Source organism: Rhinoraja longicauda, chromosome 34 (assembly GCF_053455715.1).
Source record: "Rhinoraja longicauda isolate Sanriku21f chromosome 34, sRhiLon1.1, whole genome shotgun sequence".
NCBI classification, from domain to species: Eukaryota; Metazoa; Chordata; class Chondrichthyes; order Rajiformes; family Arhynchobatidae; genus Rhinoraja; species Rhinoraja longicauda.
Genome location: NC_135986.1, coordinates 16,112,848 through 16,133,778, shown reverse-complemented (window position 1 = coordinate 16,133,778; position 20,931 = coordinate 16,112,848). Strand labels below are relative to the sequence as shown.

Sequence of the window (20,931 nt, the reverse complement as noted above, 5' to 3'; positions counted from 1 at the left end):
TTGCCAGGAGAGTCTGGAGAGGTCTGCAGGGGTCCCTGTCACGATTCATTCCGAGCAGCTCCGTCACAGAGGACTCTGTGCTCTACGGACTGTTCCCAGGGACGCATTCCGAGACTGACATCGAGTGCGGCTGGAAGGTCATCAACTCGGTGAAAGACGCCCTTTGGTCTGCCCGATCCTTGTTGACCTCCCAGCGGAGCGAGCTGTCCGTCAAGGAATGTTGCCGACTGGCCCACTGCAGACTGCAGGAGTACGTGCTGAGGGACGCTCTGAAGCTCGGTGCAGCCAACGCCAAGGCCCTGTGGGGGAGGACCACAGTCTAGGGTCCTTCCGCTGCTGGACATGGGGGGCAGGGTGTGGTGGAGAGAGACGCCCCTCCAAATAAGGGATATGTATGTAAATGTATGTAAAGGTCTAAGTAAATGCCTGTATTGAATATGTAACCTCCGGGAATGTCGGATGGGTTTGTTTTAAAAATGATGTTTTGTAAATGATATTTATAACTTGAATAAAGTATTTTTTGATTAAAAAAAAAAAAAAAAAAAAGTGGACGAGGGAAAACCGGAGGCAAAGCCACGATCGTCCCGGGCCGGACTGCAGTTCCCGGTGGGCCGTGTTCACAGGCTCCTGAGAAAGGGCAACTATGGTGATCGGGTGGGTGCCGGAGCCCCGGTCTATCTGGCTGCTGTGCTCGAGTATCTGACGGCTGAAATCCCCGAGCTGGCCGGCAACGCGACCCGGGACAACAAGAAGAGCCGCATCATCCCCAGACACCTGCAGCTGGCCGTCCGCAACGACGAGTAGCTCAACAAGCTGCTGGGAGGGGTGACCATCGCTCACGGCGGGGTACTGCCTAATATCCAGGCCGTGCTGCTGCCCAAGAAAACCAGCGCAACTCTGGCACTAAGAGCAAATAGATCAGCGCAACGTCAATCTAACGACCCAAAGGCTCTTTTCAGAGCCACCCACAGTGTCTGTCGAAGGGCTGAGTACCGGCTCGGTGGGCGGTTTCTGTTCAGTATGCGCTCACGTTCCCCTTTGCGTCCCGCCAACTCCCATGAATACAGCCAACAGCTGCCCCGCACAAAGCGATCCGCTTCTGTCCGGCTTCCTCCACAGTCCATTCTCATCTCCGTCAGTTACATGGAGCTCTCTCCCAACGGGATCAGTGAGAGGGGAGCTGTGGAATTTCAGAAAGGCCGACGATTCCAGAACATCATACAAACAGAAAATAGGTGCAGGAATAGGCCGTTCGGCCCTTCGAGCCTGCACTGCCATTCAATATGATCATGGCTGATCATTCAACTCAATATCCCGTACCTGCCTTCTCTCCATACTCCCTGATCCCTTTAGCCACAAGGGCCACATCTAATTCCCTCTTAAATATAGCCAATGAACTGGCCTCAACTACCTTGTGTGGCAGAGAATTCCACAGATTCACCACTCTGAAAAAAAACGTTCTCATCTTGGTCCTAAAAGACTCCCCCCTTATCCTTCAACTGCGACCCCTTGTTCTGGACTTCCCCAACATCGGGAAGAATCTTCCTGCATCTTCCTGTCCAACCCCTTAAGAATTTTGTAAGTTTCTATAAGATCCCCCCTCAATCTTCTAAATTCCAGCGAGTACAAGCCGAGTCTATCCAGTCTTTCTTCACATGAAAGTCCTGCCATCCCAGGAATCAATCTGGTGAACCTTCTCTGTACTCTCTCTATGGCAAGAATGTCTTTCCTCAGATTAGGAGACCAAAACTGTACGCAATACTACAGGTGTGGTCTCACCAATGCGCAGCAGAACCTCCCTGCACCTATACTAAAAATCCCCTCGCTATGAATGCCAACATACCATTCGCTTTCTTCACCGCCTGCTGCACCTGCTTGCCTACTTTCAATGACTGGTGTACCACGACACCCAGGTCTCGTTGCATCCCCCCTTTTCCTATCCGGCCACCATTCAGATAATAGTCTGCTTTCCTGTTCTTGCCACCAAAGTGGATAACCTCACATTTATCTACATTATACTGCATCTGCCATGCATTTGCCCACTCACCTAACCTGTCCAAGTCACCTTGCAGCCTCCTACCATCCTCCTCACAGCTAACACTGCCCCCCCAGCTTCGTGTCATCCGCAAACTTGGAGATGTTGCATTCAATTCCCTCATCCAAATCATTAATATATATTGTAAATAGCTGGGATCCCAGCACTGAGCCTTGGGGTACCCCACTAGTCACTGCCTGCCATTCTGAAAAGGACACGTTTATTCCTACTCTTTGCTTCCTGTCTGCCAGCCAGTTCTCTATCCACATCAATACTGAACCCAAAATACCGTGTGCTTTAAGTTTGCATACTAATCTCTTATTGGGACCTTGTCAAAAGCCTTCTGGAAGTCCAGATATAACACATCCACTGCTTCTCCCTTATCCACTCTATAAAATTCTATAAGATTCATCAGACATCCATGCTGACTTTGTCCAATGATTTCACCACTTTCCAAATGTTCTGCTATCCCATCATTAATAACTGACTAGCATTTTCCCCACTACCGATGTTAGACTAACTGGTCTGTAATACCCCATTTTCTCTCTCCCTCCCTTTTAGAAAAGTGGGGTTACATTAGCTACCCTCCAATTCTCAGGAACTACTCCAGAATCCAAAGAGTTTTGAAAAGTTATAACTAATGCATCCACTATTTCTGGGGCTACCTCCTTAAGCACTCTGGGATGCAGCCTATCTGGCCTTGGGGATTTATCGGCCTTTAATCCATTCAATTTACCTAACACCACTTCCAGACTAACCTGAATTTCACTCAGTTCCTTCATCTCATTTGACCCCCGGTCCACTGCTATTTCCGGCAGATTATTTATGTGTTCCTTCGTGAAGACAGAACCAAAGTAGTTATTCAATTGATCTGCCATGTCCTTATTCCCCATGATCATTTCACCTGTTTCTGCCTGCAAGGGACCTACATTTGTTTTAACTAATCTTTTTCTCTTCACATATCTATAAAAACTTTTGCAGTCAGTTATTATGTTCCCTGCCAGTTTTCTTTCATAATCTATTTTCCCTTTCCTAATTAAGCCCTTTGTCCTCCTCTGCTGGACTCTGAATTTCTCCCAGTCCTCTGGTAGGCTGCTTTTTCTTGCTAATTTGTATGCTTCATCTTTTGTTTGGATACTATCCCTAATTTCCCTTGTTAGCCACGGATGCATTACCTTCCCTGATTTATTCTTTTGCCAAACTGGGATGAACAATTGTTGTAGTTCATCCATGCGGTCTTTAAATGCCTTCCATTCCATATCCACCGTCAACCCTTTAAGAATCAATTGGTAGTCGATCTTGGCCAATTCACGTCTCATACCCTCAAAGTTACCTTTCTTTAAGTTCAGAACCGTTGTTTCTGAATTAAATATGTCAATCCGCAGAGGGAAAATGTAACCTACATACCGTCACCATCTGTGTGACGACTCCCAAATACTGGGAATAACTTAACCGGTCACAGCATCTGTGAAGGGAATGAATAGCGGACATTTCGCCGACACGAATCTTTGTCTCCATGGAGCAAAGCCTCTCTTCATGACCGAATGCCGCCCAGGCTGTTCCGACACCGGACCGGTGTTAAACAGGCGGAGACACCACTCCGCAACAGTACAACCGGTCACCAATGTCACAGAATGACTGCTGCAACATTCAATATAATTAGTTGAAAATCTCATCGGCCCCAGTTAACCTTTAACAAATTATAATTAACCAAATCGGGTGGTCACTGCTCTCTCTGTGAGGCTGTGGGCGGCTCTTAGAAGAGCCTTTGTTTTGTGTTCGAATGAAGGGGTAATTATTTAGCCGCCGAACCCGTAGAGAGTGCGGCCCTGGCGTTTCAGAGCGTACACCACATCCATGGCAGTGACCGTCTTGCGCTTGGCGTGCTCGGTGTAGGTGACCGCGTCCCTGATCACATTCTCCAGGAAAACCTTCAGCACCCCGCGGGTCTCCTCGTAGATCAGACCCGAGATCCGCTTGACCCCGCCACGCCGAGCCAGGCGGCGGATGGCTGGCTTGGTGATGCCCTGGATGTTATCGCGAAGTACTTTTCGGTGCCGCTTTGCTCCGCCTTTGCCCAGTCCTTTGCCTCCTTTCCCTCGGCCAGACATGATGCTGCTGCACCCGAGTCGCTGCTCAGTGACAATCTCGCTGTTGCTGTCTCCTTTTATACGCAGCGCCCCGACCTGCCGGGGAAATGCAGAGGAGGAGGAAAGGCATAATCAGGGTGACGGACAGAAAGAGGGACGCCTCTTATCTTCCAGCTCCGCCCTCGGCTTTCTTTAACCGCCAATTTCCAACCGTCAATAAACAATACAATTTAAATTTAGCGTTCCCGCCAATCCCCATGTTGAACTGGTCGAAATATGGAACTGCAGATGCTGGTTCATACGAAAGATGGACACAAAGTGCTGGAGTAACCAGCATCTCAAGAGAAAAGGGATAGGTGATGTTTTTGCTCTGGACCCTTCTTGAGCCTGAAATTGGGGAGGGGGTGTGGAGGAAATTGAGGAGGCAGTGGAGAGGGTGTGGAAAGTTGGAGGTGAGGAAAGACCGGGACAAATCAGGGCCAGCAACAATTTACCTTTCCACTTGGAAATTGGAGGAACAGCAGCTGATGTTTAGCTTGTGGAGGGGTGTGAACGGTGAATTCTCTGTGTTTAAATAACTTCTACCAACACTCTCCTCCCCTCCCCCTTTGCCCCCATCACCCTCTAGTCGTTTAACCAGATCCACAGTTTTCCCTATTGTATCCCTCTTGGGATCGCACCTTCCTTAGCCACAACTTTGCAACACGGTCCAGAGCAGTTGGGAAGATGGGACTAGGAAGGGCAGATGGCAAATAAGAGATGTTTCATTTTGGCCTATGAAACAATGGACATGACTTGCACGTAAATGGTAGGACCCTGAAGTGTGTTGCAGAAAACAGAGATCTGGGTGTACAGGTGTATGGCTCCCTGAAAATGGTCATTCGTGGGACTGGACATCTTTGTAGATCTGACCTGGGTCCAGCACTTAGATGCAATCGTAAGTAAAGCCTATCAACGTTTCTACTTCTATAGAAGATTGAGGAGATTCTGTATGTCAACGAATACTCTCATGAACCTCTACAGGTGTACAGTAGAGAGCATATCTCTATGACTGGTTGCATCACTGCCTGGTTCGGCAAATCGAACGCCCAGGAATGAACAAGATTGCAAAAACTGGTAAACACTCCCAGTTAATCACGGGTACTGACCTGCCCCCATCAAAGGAATCTACAACAGTTGCTACCTCAAAAAGGCAGCTTGCAAAGCCCCACACCACCATGGCTATGCCCTTATTTCACACCTGCCATTAAGAAGGTGGACAGGAGCCTGAAAACTAACATCCAGGTTCAGACAATAGACAATAGGTGCAGGAGTAGGCCATTCAGCCCTTCGAGCCAGCACCGCCATTCAATGCGATCATGGCTGATCACTCTCAATCAGTACCCCGTTCCTGCCTTCTCCCCCTCACTCCACTATCCTTAAGAGCTCTATCCAGCTCTCTCTTGAAAGCATCCAATGAACTGACCTCCACTGCCTTCTGAGGCATAGAATTCCACACCTTCACCACTCTCTGACTGAAAAAGTTCTTCCTCATCTCCGTTCTAAATGGCCTACCCCTTATTCTTAAACTGTGGCCCCTTGTTCTGGACTCCCCCAACATTGGGAACATGTTTCCTGCCTCTAAACTGCACACAGTACTCCAGGTACGGTCTCACCAGGGCCCGGTACAACTGTAGAAGGACCTCTTTGCTCCTATACTCAACTCCTTTTGTTATGAAGGCCAACATTCCATTGGCTTTCTTTACTGCCTGCTGTACCTGCATGCTTCCTTTCATTGACTGATGCACTGACACCCAGATCTCGTTGAACTCCCCCTCCTCCTAACTTGACACCATTCACATAATAATCTGCCTTTCTATTCTTACTTCCAAAGGAGCTGCTATATCTCAAAAACCACACACCACCCTTCCGTACACAACAACCTCCAAATGTGCTTTGAACTATATAGATCAGGGGACCTTATTGTTGTAAGAATATCTGCCAAAACTTACCTTTCCGCATCAGTCAACCGCTGTTTCATGTTTTGTTTAGTTTAGAGGTACAGCGCGGAAACAGGCCCTAAGGGCCAGCGAGTCAACACCGACACGCAATCCCCACACATGAACGCGATCCTACACACACATGGGATTTTTTTGTAAATTTACATTATGCCAATTAACGTCTTTTGAATGTGGAAGGAAACGGGGAGAACGGACAGGCAAGCACCCCTAGTCAGGATTGAAATCGGGTCTCTGGCGCTGCAAGGCAGTTGGTCTACCGCTACGTCACTGTATACACAACTCAATGTGCAGGGTCGGTTTTCGAGACAATGAACACTTTTCCCGCATCGAAAGATTAGCCCTTCCACAGACATGGTGAGTGGCTCTGAAAAGAGCCTTTGGGTTACTATGTTCAGTTTCTCTCGCTTACTTGCTCGCTCCGCCAGTTTTCTTGGGTAACAGCACGGCCTGGATATTGGGCAGCACACCGCCCTGAGCGATGGTCACCCCTCCCAGCAGCTTGTTGAGCTCCTCGTCGTTGCGGACAGCCAGCTGCAGATGTCTGGGGATGATGCGGCTCTTCTTGTTGTCCCGGGCCGCATTGCCGGCCAGCTCGAGGATTTCTGCCGTCAAATACTCGAGCACAGCAGCCAGATAGACCGGGGCTCCGGCACCAACACGCTGAGCATAGTTGCCCTTTCTCAGGTGCCTGTGTACACGGCCAACCGGGAACTGCAATCCGGCCCGGGACGAGCGAGACTTGGCCTTGGCCCGAGCTTTGCCGCTGGTTTTTCCTCGTCCAGACATCTCCCGAATCTTGCACACGCAAAATGAGAAAATGATCACACACTCGCCCTTCTTGTACATTTTTGAGGAATCCAGTAAACCGCTGATGATTGGTGAAAAGGCACTTGATCTCATTGGTCAGAAGAATAACCGAATCACTGAACTGTTTTATCTACCAATCAAAACCCACAACAAAAGCGCTGAAAATAACTGCTAGTCCCTCCAAAACCAGAACTTTGAAATAGCCCGCCAAACTATAAATCTGGATGTCAATACAATTAGTTACATCACATAATCATTGTTTATCATTTTTTTATCTAAGTGCATTACGTCAAGATGTTAATTATACTGCTGCGAGTAAGAATTCCATAGCTCCGTTGACGGCATATTTGATAATTAAATACTCTTGATTATTGACCACCTTGAACCCTGGGCAATACGGCACAACCCAGTTAATTATGAAGTTAGAGACGAAGACAGGAGTTAATAAACCGCAGTACCCATAGTAAATAAAACAGCAACGACAGCACTAATCGGCTGCCCGTGGACACAACTTATGGTGACTGGGACAAGCAAACGTGAAGGAGTTTTACTTCTGTTTAATGGACAGGAACGTAACATGGATACCGGGAATATCCCGCGTATTGAAACATTTCATCACTAAACATAATGTGAAATAATTTGCCCAACAAAAATATCCTGAAACAACTCTGCTGCGATTCAATGTCCAAACATTAGGACAACTCTTTCTGCGAGAATGTGGGTGGCTCTTAAAAGAGCCGTTGGGTTTTCGGTATTTTGTCAACAATGTGCGGATCTTTACTTGGAGCTGGTGTACTTGGTCACCGCCTTTGTCCCTTCCGACACGGCGTGCTTGGCCAGCTCCCCGGGAAGAAGCAGGCGCACGGCGGTCTGAATCTCTCGGGAGCTGATGGTCGACCGTTTGTTGTAATGGGCCAGGCGGGCAGCCTCGCCTGCGATTCGCTCGAAAATATCGTTGACGAACGAGTTCATGATGCTCATGGCCTTGGAGGAGATGCCGGTGTCGGGGTGAACCTGCTTCATCACTTTGTAGATGTAGATGCCGTAACTCTCCTTCCTCGACCTCCTGCGCTTCTTGCCCGCTTTGCCTGTAGATTTCGGCAAAGCTTTCTTTGCGCCCTTCTTGGCAGCTGCTTTCGACGTCTCAGGCATTTCCTCGGTGGATTTCAAACACAGAAGAGACCAGACGCCGATCGGAGCGAGGATTAAATAGGCAGCGCGTCGCCCTATGCTAATGAGGGATGGAGCAGGAGCGGATCGTCATTGGGTGGTCGGAGACATGAATAATTACATCTCCCCGTAAACGCTCTGATTGGATATATGAGGGGAACGTCACAATCCCTCGCTGCACCAATCAGAAGCCGCTCCCACTGTCATGTGTCGTGTCAGGGTCACTCTGCGGACTAGGAATTGGCGCCGATCTGGTGCAGTGGCCGCTGCTGTTTAATACAGCAGAAAGCCCCGAAAGCTGTCGTTTGTCATCCTTCACCGTGGTGAGTACGGGATACTGACGTCCCGTGGGATAAAACATGAGAAAGGAAAACACCTTGCAATTAAAGGTCAGCTAGTACAAGTTCATTAGTGGAGCAATTATTGAAATATGAAAGTGCCGGAATAACTCAGCAGGTGAGGCAGCATCGCTGGAGAACATGGATATGGGACCACAGGTAGACAAAAAACGTTGAAGTAACTCAACGGGTCAGGCAGCATCTCGGGGAAGAAATTGGTGACGTTTCGGGTCGAGACCCTTCTTCAGACTAATGTCAGGGTAATGGGCGGGACAAAGATAGAATGTAGTCAGAGATAGAAAGACCAGTGGGAAAACTGGGAGGTGGGGGGGGGGGGGGGGGGGGGAGAGAGGGAAAGCAGGGACTAGCTGAAAAATCAGTGTTCATACCGCTGGGGTGTAAACTACCCAAACGAATTATGAGGTGCTGTTCCTTCATTTTGCGCTGGACCTCACTCTGACAATGGAGGCCCAGGTCAGAAAGGTCAGATTCGGAATGGGAGGGGGAGTTGAAGTGCTGAGCCAGCAGGAGATCAGGGAGATAGGACGGACTGAGCTGATGTGTTCAGCGAAACGATCGCCGAGCCTGCGCTTGGTCTCACCGATGTAGAGGTTGACACCTGGATGCAGTAGATGAGGTTGGAAGAGGTGCAGGTGAAACTCTGCCTCACTATGAAAGACTGTTTGGATCCATGGATGGAGTCGAGGGCGGAGGTAAAGGGACAGGTGTTGCTTCTCCTGCGGTTGCAGGGGAAAGTACCCGGGGAGGGGGTGGTTTGGGTAGGAAGGGACGTGTGGACCAGGGAGTTATGGAGGGAATGGTCTCTGCGAAATGCAGAAATGGGAGGAGATTGGATGATGTGGCCAGTAGTGGTATTCCGTTGGAGTTGACGGAAATTTTGGAGGATAATTTGTTCGATACGTTAGCTGATGAGGACAAGGGGGGCTCTATCCTTGTTACGAATAGGGGAGGTCAAGCGCTGAGCTGCAGGATATAGAAGAGACCCTAGTGAGAGTCTCATCTGTAATGGAGGAGGGGAAGCCCCGTTTGCTAAAGAATGAGGACATCGCTGATGCCCTGGTGTAAAAAGCACCTCATCCTGGCCCAGATGCGGCATAGACGGAGGAATTGGGAGTAGGGGATAGACATTTTTTGCAGGAGACAGGGTGGGAAGAAGTGTAGTCCAGATAGCTGTGGGAGTCAGTGGGCTTGAAGAAGATATCAGTCACTAGTCTGTCTCCTGTGATGGAGATGGTGAGATCCAGAAACCGTAGGGAGATGTGGGAGATGGTCCAGGTACATTTAAGAGCGGGATGGAAATTAGTGGTGTGCTATTTGCTTCGTGATTTTATACATCTTTAAAGTTCAACCTCCTGTCTTCAAAGGAGAAAAGTGCTAGCTAGACAAACCTCACCCAATGGCTCAGGCCTTCGAGTCCTGGCAATATCCTTATGCATCTCTACACTTTGAAACTTAACTGTTTATTTTCCTGAACTGAATAACCAAAACTGTGCAGAATGTTCCAAGTGCTGTATCAACAACGTCTTCTACAACTAACCACGTCCTAAATTCCATGCTCATTGCCTCGAATGTTGAAGGCCAATGTACCGAAGGCCTTCGCCCCAGGAGCAGAGATAGAAAGAGCGCAACAAATCTGGAATCTAATTTTTTCATTGCCCATTGTTTGCGAGAACATTCCAGTAACCGCGCATTCTGAATATTAAATCCAGTCCACATACCATTTCTATACTTTATTCGCTCTCTAACCACATACGTGAACCACTACAGTCATTGACCCGAAACTCTTGTCCGTCAGGAAAGCCAGGAGAACCGTCCACTGACCGTCGACGATGCTCAGTGTACTAAGATAGACAATAGACAATAGGTGCAGGAGGAGGCCATTCGGCCCTTCGAGCTAGCACCGGCATTCAATGTGATCATGGCTGATCATTCTCAATCAGTACCCCGTTCCTGCTTTATCCCCATACCCCCTGACTCCGCTATCCTTAAGAGCTCTATCTAGCTCTCTCTTGAATGTATTCAGAGAATTGGCCTCCACTGCCTTCTGAGGCAGAGAATTCCACATCTATGTTCTAAATGGACTACCCTTTATTCTTAAACTGTGGCCCCTTGTTCTGGACTCCCCCAACATTGGGAACATGTTTCCTGCCTCTAACGTGTCCAACCCCTTAATAATCTTATACGTTTTGATAAGATCCCCTCTCAGCCTTCTAAATTCCAGTGTATACAAACCTAGTCGCTCCAGTCTTTCAACATATGACAGTCCCGCCATTCCGGGAATTAACCTAGTAAACCTACACTGCACGCCCTCAATAGCAGGAATATCCTTCCTCAAATTTGGAGACCAAAACTGCACACAGTACTCCAGGTGCTGTCTCACTAGGGCCCTGTACAACTGCAGAAGGACCTCTTTGCTCCTATACTCAACTCCTCTTGTTAAGAAGGCCAACATTCCATTGGCTTTCTTCACTGCCTGCTGTACCTGCATGCTTCCTTTCAGTGAATGATGCACTAGGACACCCAGAACTTGTTGAATGTCCCCTTTTCTTAACTTGACACCATTCAGGTAATAATCTGCCTTCCTATTCTTATCACCAGTGGATAACCTCACACTTATCCACATTAAACTGCATCTGCCATGCATCCGCCCACTCACACAACCTGTCCAAGTCACCCTGCAACCTCATAGCACCTTCCTCACAGTTCACACTGCCACCTAGCTTTGTATCCTCGGCAAATTTGCTAATGGTAATTTTAACCCTTTCATCCAAGTCATTGATGTATATTGTAAATAGCTGCGGTCCCAACACCGAGCCTTGCGGTACCCCACTAGTCACTGCCTTCCATTCTGAAAGGGACCCATTTATCCCCACTCTTTGCTTTCTGTCTTTCAACCAACTTTCTATCCATGTCAGTACCCTACCTCCAATACCTTGTGCTTTAATTTTGCCCACCAATCTCCTCTGTGGGACCTTGTCGAAGGCTTTCTGAAAGTCGAGGTACACCACATCCACCAGCTCTCCCCTGTCAATTTTCCTAGTTACATCCTCAAAAAATTCCAGTAGATTAGTCAAGCACGATTTCCCCTTCGTAAATCCATGCTTACTCGGAACGATCCTGTTACTGCGATCCAAATGCTCTGCAATTTCGTCTTTTATAATTGACTCCAGCATCTTCCCCACAACTGATATCAGACTAACTGGTCTATAATTTCCCGTTTTCTCTCTCCATCCTTTCTTGAAAAGTGGGACAACATTAGCTACCCTCCAATCCACAGGAACTGACCCGGAATCTATAGAACATTGGAAAATAATCACTAATGCGTCCACAATTTCTAGAGCCACCTCCTTAAGCATCCTGGGATGCAGACCATCAGGCCCTGGGGAATATCAGCCTTGAGTCCCATCAGTCTACCCAAAACTTTTTCCTGCCTAATGTGGATTTCCTCCAGTTCCTCTGTCACCCTAGGATCTCTGGCCACTAGAACATCTGGGAGATTGTTTGTATCCTCCTTAGTGAAGACAGATCCAAAGTACCGATTCAACTCGTCTGCCATTTCCTTGTTCCCATAATAAATTCCCCTGCTTCTGTCTTCAAGGGACCCACATTTGCCTTGACTATTTTAGTCCTCTTCACATACCTAAAAAAGCTTTTACTATCCTCCTTTATATTATTGGCTAGTTTACCCTCGTACCTCATCTTTTCTCCCCGTATTGCCTTTTTAGTTATCTTCTGTTGCTCTTTAAAAGAGTCCCAATCCTTTGGCTTCCCACTCTTCTTTGCTATGTTATACTTCTTCCCTTTTATTTTTATGCTGTCCTTGACTTCCCTTGTCAGCCACGGGTGCCTCTTACTCCCCTTAGAATCTTTCCACCTCTTTGGGATAAATTGATCCTGCAACTTCTGCATTATTCCCAGGAATACCTGCCATTGCTGTTCCACAGTCTTCCAGTCAATTTTGGCCATCTCCTGCCTCATGCCTCTGTAATCCCCTTTGCTATACTGTAATACTGACACCTCCGATTTTCCCTTCTCCCTCTCAATTTGCTAGAGTAAAACTTATCATATTGTGGTCACTGCCTCCTAATGGCTCATTTACCTCAAGTCCCCTTATCAGGTCAGGTTCATTACATAACACTAAATCCAGAATTGCCTTCTCCCTAGTAGGCTCCAGTACAAGTTGTTCTATGAATCCATCTCGGAGGCACTCCACAAACTCTTTCCTGGGGTCCATTACCAACCTGATTTTCCCAGTCTACCTGCATGTTGAAATCTCCCATGACCACCGTAGCATTACATTTGTGACATGCCAATTTTAGCTCCTGATTCAACTTGCACCCTATGTCGATGCTACTGTTTGGGGGCCTGTAGATGACTCCCATTAGGGTCTTTTTACCCTTACAATTCCTCATCTGTATCCATACTGATTCTACAACTCCTGATTCTATGTCACTCCTTGCAAGGGAGTGAATATCATTCCTTACCAACAGAGCTACCCCGCCCCCTCTCCCCACCTACCTGTTTTTTTCTGTACGTTGTGTACCCCTGAATATTCAGCTCCCAGCCCTGGTCCTCTTGTAGCCATGTCTCTGTGATTCCCACAACATCATACTTGCCAATGTCTAACTGAGCCTCAAGCTCATCCACTTTATTTTTTATACTTCGCGCATTTAAATACAACACTTTAACTTCGGTATTCACCTCCCCTCTCACACGGGTCACAATTGGCCCTGACCTTATTCTCATATCCCTTCTAGAACTTCGCTTCCCATTCATTCGAGAGTCCTTTACAGTTTCTCCTGTATTCGCTTCCCCTTTAACTCCATCTTCATATTCCCAATTTGTCAACCCCTCCCCCCACTACTTAGTTTAAAGATGACAGAATGTAAAGCCATTTAGCAAATATCTCCATGATCTCAGATGGAGCCGCCATCAAACGGCCCGACCAACGACAAAGACGTACAGGTATATAGGTTAATTGGCTGGGTAAATGGTTTTTTTTAAAATTGTCCCTAGTGGGTGTAGGATAGTGTTAATGTACGGGGATCGCTGGGCGGCACGGACTTGGTGGGCCGAAAAGGCTCGTTTCCGGCTGTATATATATATGATATGATAAGAGTAACCCGCAGTCAGGCAATTGCCCGACAAACTCTGACAAGTGGAACAGAGTTCGACCGACTGAATTCTGATACAATCGGAGCCGAAAGTTTGGTGCTGATCTGCAGACGCTGCCATCGACTATAATCACCAACAACGCACTGGAATGCGGAGCAAAGCGCTGCGAATAAAAAAAGCAACGAGAGCGGGGGTCAGTGACAGCGGCAGTTTATTCTCCAACAGCCACCTACAGTTCCAGGGAACTGCCCACACAACCCGCCCTCACACCAGTCTCCCGTTTCCATAGAGCCACAGTGCCGACCAGTAGAGTCACGGAGAGCAGCGCCGTCCCGGCCGCAATTCCAGGAAGGACCAAGGACGGAACATCAGCAGCAGCGTCTGTGGGAACAAGACAGGGTTAGAGCGGCTCCAGGAACTCGCGCCCTTGCCAGTTACAGCCACATCATTTACCTTCGTCCTGCTGGGGGAGCCCAGCAGACAAGCGTTCCTCGTCTTCCAAGAGAATAATGGGACCAGCGGCCGTCACCAAGATCCCAGCCCGCTCCTTTGCGCTTCTTCGACTTTCTGGGGGATGGGATAAGACAAGAGGGAGCATAGTTTACCACATTTGCCGGGACAACGGTCAGTCGGTTCTCCAGGTGGGGGAAGAGCCGAGGCAGAACGCCGTTTAGGACTAAAATTAACAGCTTCACAGCACCTCCACGCTGCAGAAGACGATGAGATCTGGGACCACTGTCGTAGTCAATATCACGAGCCCCGGCCACTCCTCGGGCCGTAGGTGGACCTTATCTCCGATAATCTACTCCAAGTGCCGGCCAGTCGGTGCCGACAGGGGGCGAGTGCGGGTAGAAAACTTTACCCGATCGTCCGACCAACCTCTGGGGCGCTGTGAATGTTGGTTCATTCACCGACGTTACCTCCCGCCACGAACAAACGCGAGGCTATAAATTCTACCCGAAAACTGTCATCTTAGTCTTTCCACCGCCCGCCATGGGTAACTAATTGCATCGAATAACGTCCTCACCGCCCATAACCAGACTGTCAGTATCTCCGGCAACTGACCGCGGGCCTCACACTCCCTCGACCACCGCGCACGCTGGTCACTTTGTGCATCGGCGACGCAGTTACTGACCCCTGGTACGCGAACAAAAGGCACCAGTCAAGGAGTAGGTTCCCGCACTGCTTCCGCCCCATTCCTGTTTAACAATATCGCAGTTCCTCCGAAGACCGGTTTAAACCCTGAACAGCCGAGGGCAGCGGACGAATCACGGCCGTTCACTGCACTTGAGGGGGAATAGGGGCGGGCAATCAACGCAACCTGATCAACGACCCCATCCCGCCGTCAGATGTACTTACTGGGGCTGCAGGAAGCCGCGCAGTTCTCACGGTGGGAGGGAAAGCAAACCTCAGCTCTACAGTGGAAGTAAACCTGGAGAGGGAGAGTGTGGGATGGTCAGTGCCACGGCCCAAGGTCAATGCTTCTCCAGTCAATGGGGAACAGGGGACGCCCCACTGTTCCAAAGACGCGGGAAAGCAGCGCAGCCAAGTGAGTGCCCGCGCAAAACCGCCGGAAACTCACCTCTCCGCATAGAGCCCGGGCCGAAACGCGGTCCCAGAAAGTGAAACTGCTGACTACAAACCGCTGATGGTGCGTTGGGAAGCGCAGGTGGGAAGCGGCGCTCACGGGGACCAGGCGGGTTTTGTAGTTGTCACCAACAAACGGGCACCTGCGACAGAGGAACAGAGGGTTTAATAGAGAAAGACAGCGAGGGGATCTTCAGCGGGCCTCACACTCACCAATGGCTTCCCCAATCTCACTCACGGTCCCTGCCTCTCACCTGTTCACCAGGAGGTCCCAGCCGGACCCCGAATAAGGCTCGGGCCCTGGGGTCGCCCAGCAGTCATCGAGAACCAGCACAAGGGTCGGGTCGTTGTGGTTCAGCACACGAACCTCCACAAACACGGGGTCCCGCAGCACACTGACGATCGGGTAGTCACTGGCCACGTACCATCTCCGGTATCTGCCATCTGCAGAGAGAAAGGGCGGCCTGTATGTATTTGCAGAGAGCCTGCAGTTGGATACTGAGCAACGGAACACTCGCTACCTCTCGCTATTCGCAGCTCCAGAAGAAGGTGGGCGGTCTCATTGGCAGGACGTGGCGGAGTAAGCGAGTCTATACGGAGCGTCACCTGCAGCTCGGACTCCTGGCTTCACTCGTAACTGCACTGCACGTGGAGCCTGAAAGAGAACGGACACTTGTCTCCTCACCACCCACTCGCCGTATAAGCCGTTCCCAAACTCACCTGAACGGACTATCCCGGCTCACCGAGGCCAGAGCTCCAGGCAAGATCTCCAACTGTCCCAACACGTCCGTTTCATAAACCACATTCCCTCCGTACATCTACATGAAACAAAAGACCATCAGTGCCTGCGCGGGCGACTGTCATGACCCCCACCCCAACACCTACCCGCTGCGTGGTGCCATACTCGATGAGCGCGAACTGGAAGAGCACAACATCTGCGGAGACGGCGGTGGGACAGCAGTCGGCTCCGGACCCATTCTTCACGTACACCGTGCTCAGGTTTACAGGGGGCAGCGTCACATCCTTGGCGATAGCGACCAGAATCTGCCCGTCCTTTGTGCACACTGTGGAATGGGCAATGAAAGGCTGTTAGATAATGCACTGTATAGTCGAGACCCGGGACAACAGGTCACAAACCATAGCTCCCATCTACACCCTCTCCAATGTAAACCCATGTGACCAGCTCCCTGCCCCGCACAGATGCGGCTGATCTGCCGCTGTCTATTGATTTGGGGGTGGGGGCTGGCGTGTAGTAACAAAGGGGCGCTCAGCCCCAGCCCCTCCCTTTCCCTCCTCCACGGTAACATGACTGATACCAAACAGCGGGAAAGCACCCTCACAGAATGACTAAAATACGATCAAAATTCTACGTTTCAGCGGCGAACAATGTAACCCGCTCCACACGAGAGGAGTCTCGATGAACTGGTGATTGACCTTGATAACCGCGAGTATCAGGATTAAAGAGATCGGCGAATCCCCAGAACACAGTGGCCAGAAAGATACACACCCGGCAGGTTGTCAAGTGAATAGAAACACGGCGGAATATGCGCACTATCTGCATCTAAGCAGCAGCCTCTCTGCACGCACTCGCGACCAGAAATCCCCACAAACCCGCAGTCTTTGCGGAATTGAGGAGACAGCCAACATTTATCGGCCGGGAGATGCAGAGAGGGCGGCTGCGCTGAATAGGTTGCAGCAAAAGCCAAGCAAAGTGCCCATAACCCGTCCATCTCAACGCGCCAAGTCTCCGGGTGAATGATGCGCTAGAGCCGACTCCTCCTTTTTCACCCGGCGCTGTTTTACCGCCACTCAATGAATGACCCAATCAGCCGCAGGCCCAGAGTCCCCCGCCCACCGCCTCCCGTATTCCCGCGTGAATCTCGTGGATGGGCCTGGCTCCAATCAACCAGTGAAGGTGCTTCTGTCTTCAGGGAACGTTCAGAAAATTCCCCTCTTAAAGGCACCGCGGGTCTATATTGCAAGTCATTGTTTGATTAAATAATCAAAGTTATTTAAGACAGAATCAGGCTCTTCGGCCCACCGCATCCTGTGTCCGCCACCAACCACCAATTTTACTGTGATCTAATTGAGCAGCATCTATTTAGATTGAGGGTCGATGATGAAGGGAGGTAATGGCATCAAATTCCTGGCGTTAACATCTTGGATGCTATACATCCGATACGATACGATACGATAAGACGTTATTCTTCCCCGGAGGGAAATTGGTCTGCCGACAGTCACAACACACAGGGTGCACAAAAACTTGAAATTAAAAGTGAAAACAAAAAGACAAACACAAGCGACAGTTGGCTGGCTGTCCTGTGCACAGCGCCTTCACCGGAACAAATGAACAAAGAAACAAACAAACGCAGACTTATCCCATGGGCAGAGGAATCTAAACTAGAGATCCCCCCTCCCCCACACCGGGTCCCCCTTGTTCTCCCACCATCCCTCACGGCGCCCCCCCCCCCCCCCCCCCAAGCCGGGTCCTCGTTGTCTTCCCCTCCCCCCTCACGTTCATCCACCGCGAGCACCACCTGTTCTGGGCCAAGCAAGTAGATACCATCACGATAAAGGTGCGCCAGCGTCTTTGCTTTCTCCGAAGTTTAAATCAATCTGACATGACTCCGAACACTCTGGCAAAACTTCTACAGATGCATTGTATTCTGTCTTATTGCGTCATGGTCAGGTGCCGCATTTCTAACGCGGAGGAACACGGTGCAGAATGATAGGTTCAGCTCGGACCACACAACGGCTTTTGTGCGGTTCAAGTCCGCACAAAAAGCCTTGGGATTTTCTTTTATCCGATGTCAGTGACATTTCACGGGACATTTTGACCCTTCTAACTGCTCACTTGTTTTATTTTCTTGCTTGCTCACTACTCCTCAAATTAACCATCTGAATTCATCTGTCTGTACCTTATATAGACAACCTTTGACGTTATGATCAAATTTGCATGGTCTTTGGTCATTTAAGGTTCCATTAACTTGCCTCCTTATCCTCCCTTCTTACAGGAGTATACTGGAACTGAATTCTGAATAACTAGACTTTTATCGACTCCCATGTGGACTTTTACCTAATAATATTCTCTCATTTTGTTTCTCGCTAGCTCCTGCTCATAATGGCTTATCCCAATACGTTACCCCAAGATCCAGACTTATCCTTACTCATGACTCTCTTAAAGTACGTATGTGCTGACGGTACGGACAATATTATCCACTGAAACACCAGTCACCTGGCCATATTTGTTTCTCCGTACATGGTCCAGTCTGATCCCTCCTCGGGTTGCACTATCCAGACACTGTTTCAGGAAACATTCTCGGATGCATCAAATAAAATAAATACATTCTACCCCTTCCAGGTCTTTTGTACTGAGCATGTCTGTTGAGTATTGGGGAAGTTACATTTGGCCACTACGCCAACACTGTTGCTTTACTATCTTTCCGTAGTTTGTCTTCAAAGATATTGTCACGATGGGAAGAGTGCAGAGAAGATTCACGAGAATGTTGCCAGATTTTAAGGGTCTGAGTTGTACAGAAAGGTTGGGCAGCCTCGGGCATTTTACTTTCGAGAGCAGCAGGAAGAGGGGTGATCAGATAGAGGGGTATAAAATCATTAGAGGAATACATAGGGTAGATGCACTGAGTATTTCATCCAGAGTAGGGTATTAGAGAACCAGAGGATATAGGTTCATGGTGAGAGGGGAATTATTCAGTGGGAACCTGAGGGACAACCTTTTCACACACAGCGTGGTGTGTATTTGGAGCGAGCTGCCAGGGGATATAGTTGCAGCAGGTACTGTGTCAACATTTAAAATGCATTGATGCAGGTACATGGCTTAGAAAGATTTAGATGAATATAGGCCAAGCATGGGAAGGTGGGACAAGGATAAGTTTCAAACATTGACCCGGGCTCTACGTTCATCTGCTTTACACTCGATACACATTTGCGTTGAAATAAACACACTTCACCCCATCTACCTCACCATATTGCGTAATTTCTCCCAGTTTGAGAATGAGTGATCATTGCCTCCACCTAACAATCACCCCTTGCATTTGCTGACCATCTACTTCGCTCCCCTTGCTCCTGCCTCTCTAGTTTATGCCGCCTCAGTAGTACTAGCAAGAATATTGGTACTCTCTAGTTCAGGCGCAACCCTGCCCTATTGTAATGGTCAGCTTTGGTCCAGAAGATATCCCAATGATCCAACAATTTGAATCACTGCTCCCACCTCCAACACCTGACAAAAACAATAATCTGTCCTATCTTCCTATTATTACACCCAATACCGCGTGTCTCGGGAATACTCTGGAGATCACTGCCATTGAGATTCTGCTTTTCAAACGTTTTGCTTAACTCCATATGACGTGCATAGTGACTTATTGCTTCTCCTCTTCACCCGTGAGAATGTTCTACAGTCGCTCCTCCAGACCCTCGTAAACGTTCTGCACTCGCACCGAGACTCCCTCGCATCAGAAAAGCAACACACTATTCTGCTGTCTGGGAGTGCAGACACCCAGTCTGCGGCCACATAACCTTCTGCCGTCCCCCTAACAAGTCTCCTATCAGTATTGCTTTGTTGGTCTTCGCCCTTCTATGTTGTGTCTCAGGGCCTGGCATGGTGCCACTGTCTGCTGATGCTACTCTTCGCTGACAGGTCATCCCCAACAGTTTCCAAAGAGCATGCATGTTTTGGAGGGAAATGGCCACAGGGGATTCCTGCACTCTCTGCTAACTCTTTATCCGGGTTGTAACCCATCTACGTTGTCCCTGCACCATAAATGTAACCATCTCAATATTGTCCCTATTTATGTGGCGCTCCATCTCACCGGCAGTGCTGAGGTTGTCCAGACCCAACCATAGTTTCCTCACTAGGTCAGTGAGCAGCTGCAGCTGGAGGAACCTCAAACGGCAAAGTGGCTAAAGACATCAGCCTTGTCAAGGAGACTGGTACTGGTTTAGGAGAGAAGGAAAAGAGTCAAGGTAAACTACTCTTGCACGGGATCTATATCTAACTGAGACCAAAAGGGTATATTTATATGGATATTTATATGAGTATTTAAAAGCATCTTAACCTCCACAATCTATTTGCTTCGAGCAGCAACAGTGACAGAGCGATCGAGGCACCATGCTCTCTGGAAAGTTCTGCTTGAGCGGATGATACAGGATGGTACTCTGAAAGAGGTTGGAGCGAAAGGAAAAGCAGACAGTTCGTGGATTGTGAATTGGTTTCATGGAGTTAAGTCGATCGTGAACGGTGGAAAGTTGTATTTCGGACTGGCCGTGAATAGAGATGTGGCTCAGTAATCGGTGCTGAGTCCATTGCTCTCTGTCGTTTAAAAAAAAACGATTTGGTGATATCTTAGTTAGCGAGGAAAGTTACCAGAAAATTACTGCAATATGTTGATCAGTTAGGCAAGTGGGCGACGGAATTATTATTTGAGTTTAATGCGGGAAAGTGCGAGTTGTTGCATTTTGGTAAGTCAAACTAGCGCAGGCCCTTCACAGTGAATGGCAGCCCCCTGGGGAGTGTTGAAGGATCTAGGAGTGCAAGTACATAGTTCGTTGAAAGTGGGAAATGTAGGAAAGAATTGCAGATGCTAGTTTAACCCGAAGATAGACACAAAATGGTGGAGTAACTTAGCGGGAGAGGCAGCATCTCTGGACAGAAGGAATGGGTGACGTTTCGGGTTTAGACCCTGCTTCAGACTAGTCAGGGGAAAGGGAAACGAGAGATACTGGTAGCGATGTGGAGAGATATAGAACAA

General features: G+C 48.9%; 3 protein-coding genes across 3 annotated transcripts; all 3 read right to left on the bottom strand.

The window, feature by feature from the left end:
• Positions 1 to 3,834: 3,834 nt before the first annotated feature.
• LOC144609450 (histone H4) lies at positions 3,835 to 4,158 on the bottom strand. Its single transcript, XM_078427928.1, has one exon. It carries the CDS (start codon positions 4,144 to 4,146, stop codon positions 3,835 to 3,837), a length of 312 nt encoding a protein of 103 aa, XP_078284054.1. The 5' UTR covers positions 4,147 to 4,158.
• Positions 4,159 to 6,530: 2,372 nt separating this feature from the next.
• On the bottom strand, positions 6,531 to 6,938 carry LOC144609664 (histone H2AX-like). Its single transcript, XM_078428166.1, has one exon. It carries the CDS (start codon positions 6,909 to 6,911, stop codon positions 6,531 to 6,533), a length of 381 nt encoding a protein of 126 aa, XP_078284292.1. The 5' UTR covers positions 6,912 to 6,938.
• Positions 6,939 to 7,581: 643 nt separating this feature from the next.
• On the bottom strand, positions 7,582 to 8,099 carry LOC144609666 (histone H2B 1/2-like). The gene has a single exon (XM_078428167.1). It carries the CDS (start codon positions 8,082 to 8,084, stop codon positions 7,710 to 7,712), a length of 375 nt encoding a protein of 124 aa, XP_078284293.1. The 5' UTR covers positions 8,085 to 8,099; the 3' UTR covers positions 7,582 to 7,709.
• Between the last annotated feature and the right edge of the window lie 12,832 nt (positions 8,100 to 20,931).

Coding starts and splice junctions, on each gene's coding strand:
- LOC144609450 (XM_078427928.1), bottom strand. CDS start 4,146: ATGTCTGGCCGAGGGAAAGGAGGCAAAGGACTGGGCAAAGGCGGAGCA.
- LOC144609664 (XM_078428166.1), bottom strand. CDS start 6,911: ATGTCTGGACGAGGAAAAACCAGCGGCAAAGCTCGGGCCAAGGCCAAG.
- LOC144609666 (XM_078428167.1), bottom strand. CDS start 8,084: ATGCCTGAGACGTCGAAAGCAGCTGCCAAGAAGGGCGCAAAGAAAGCT.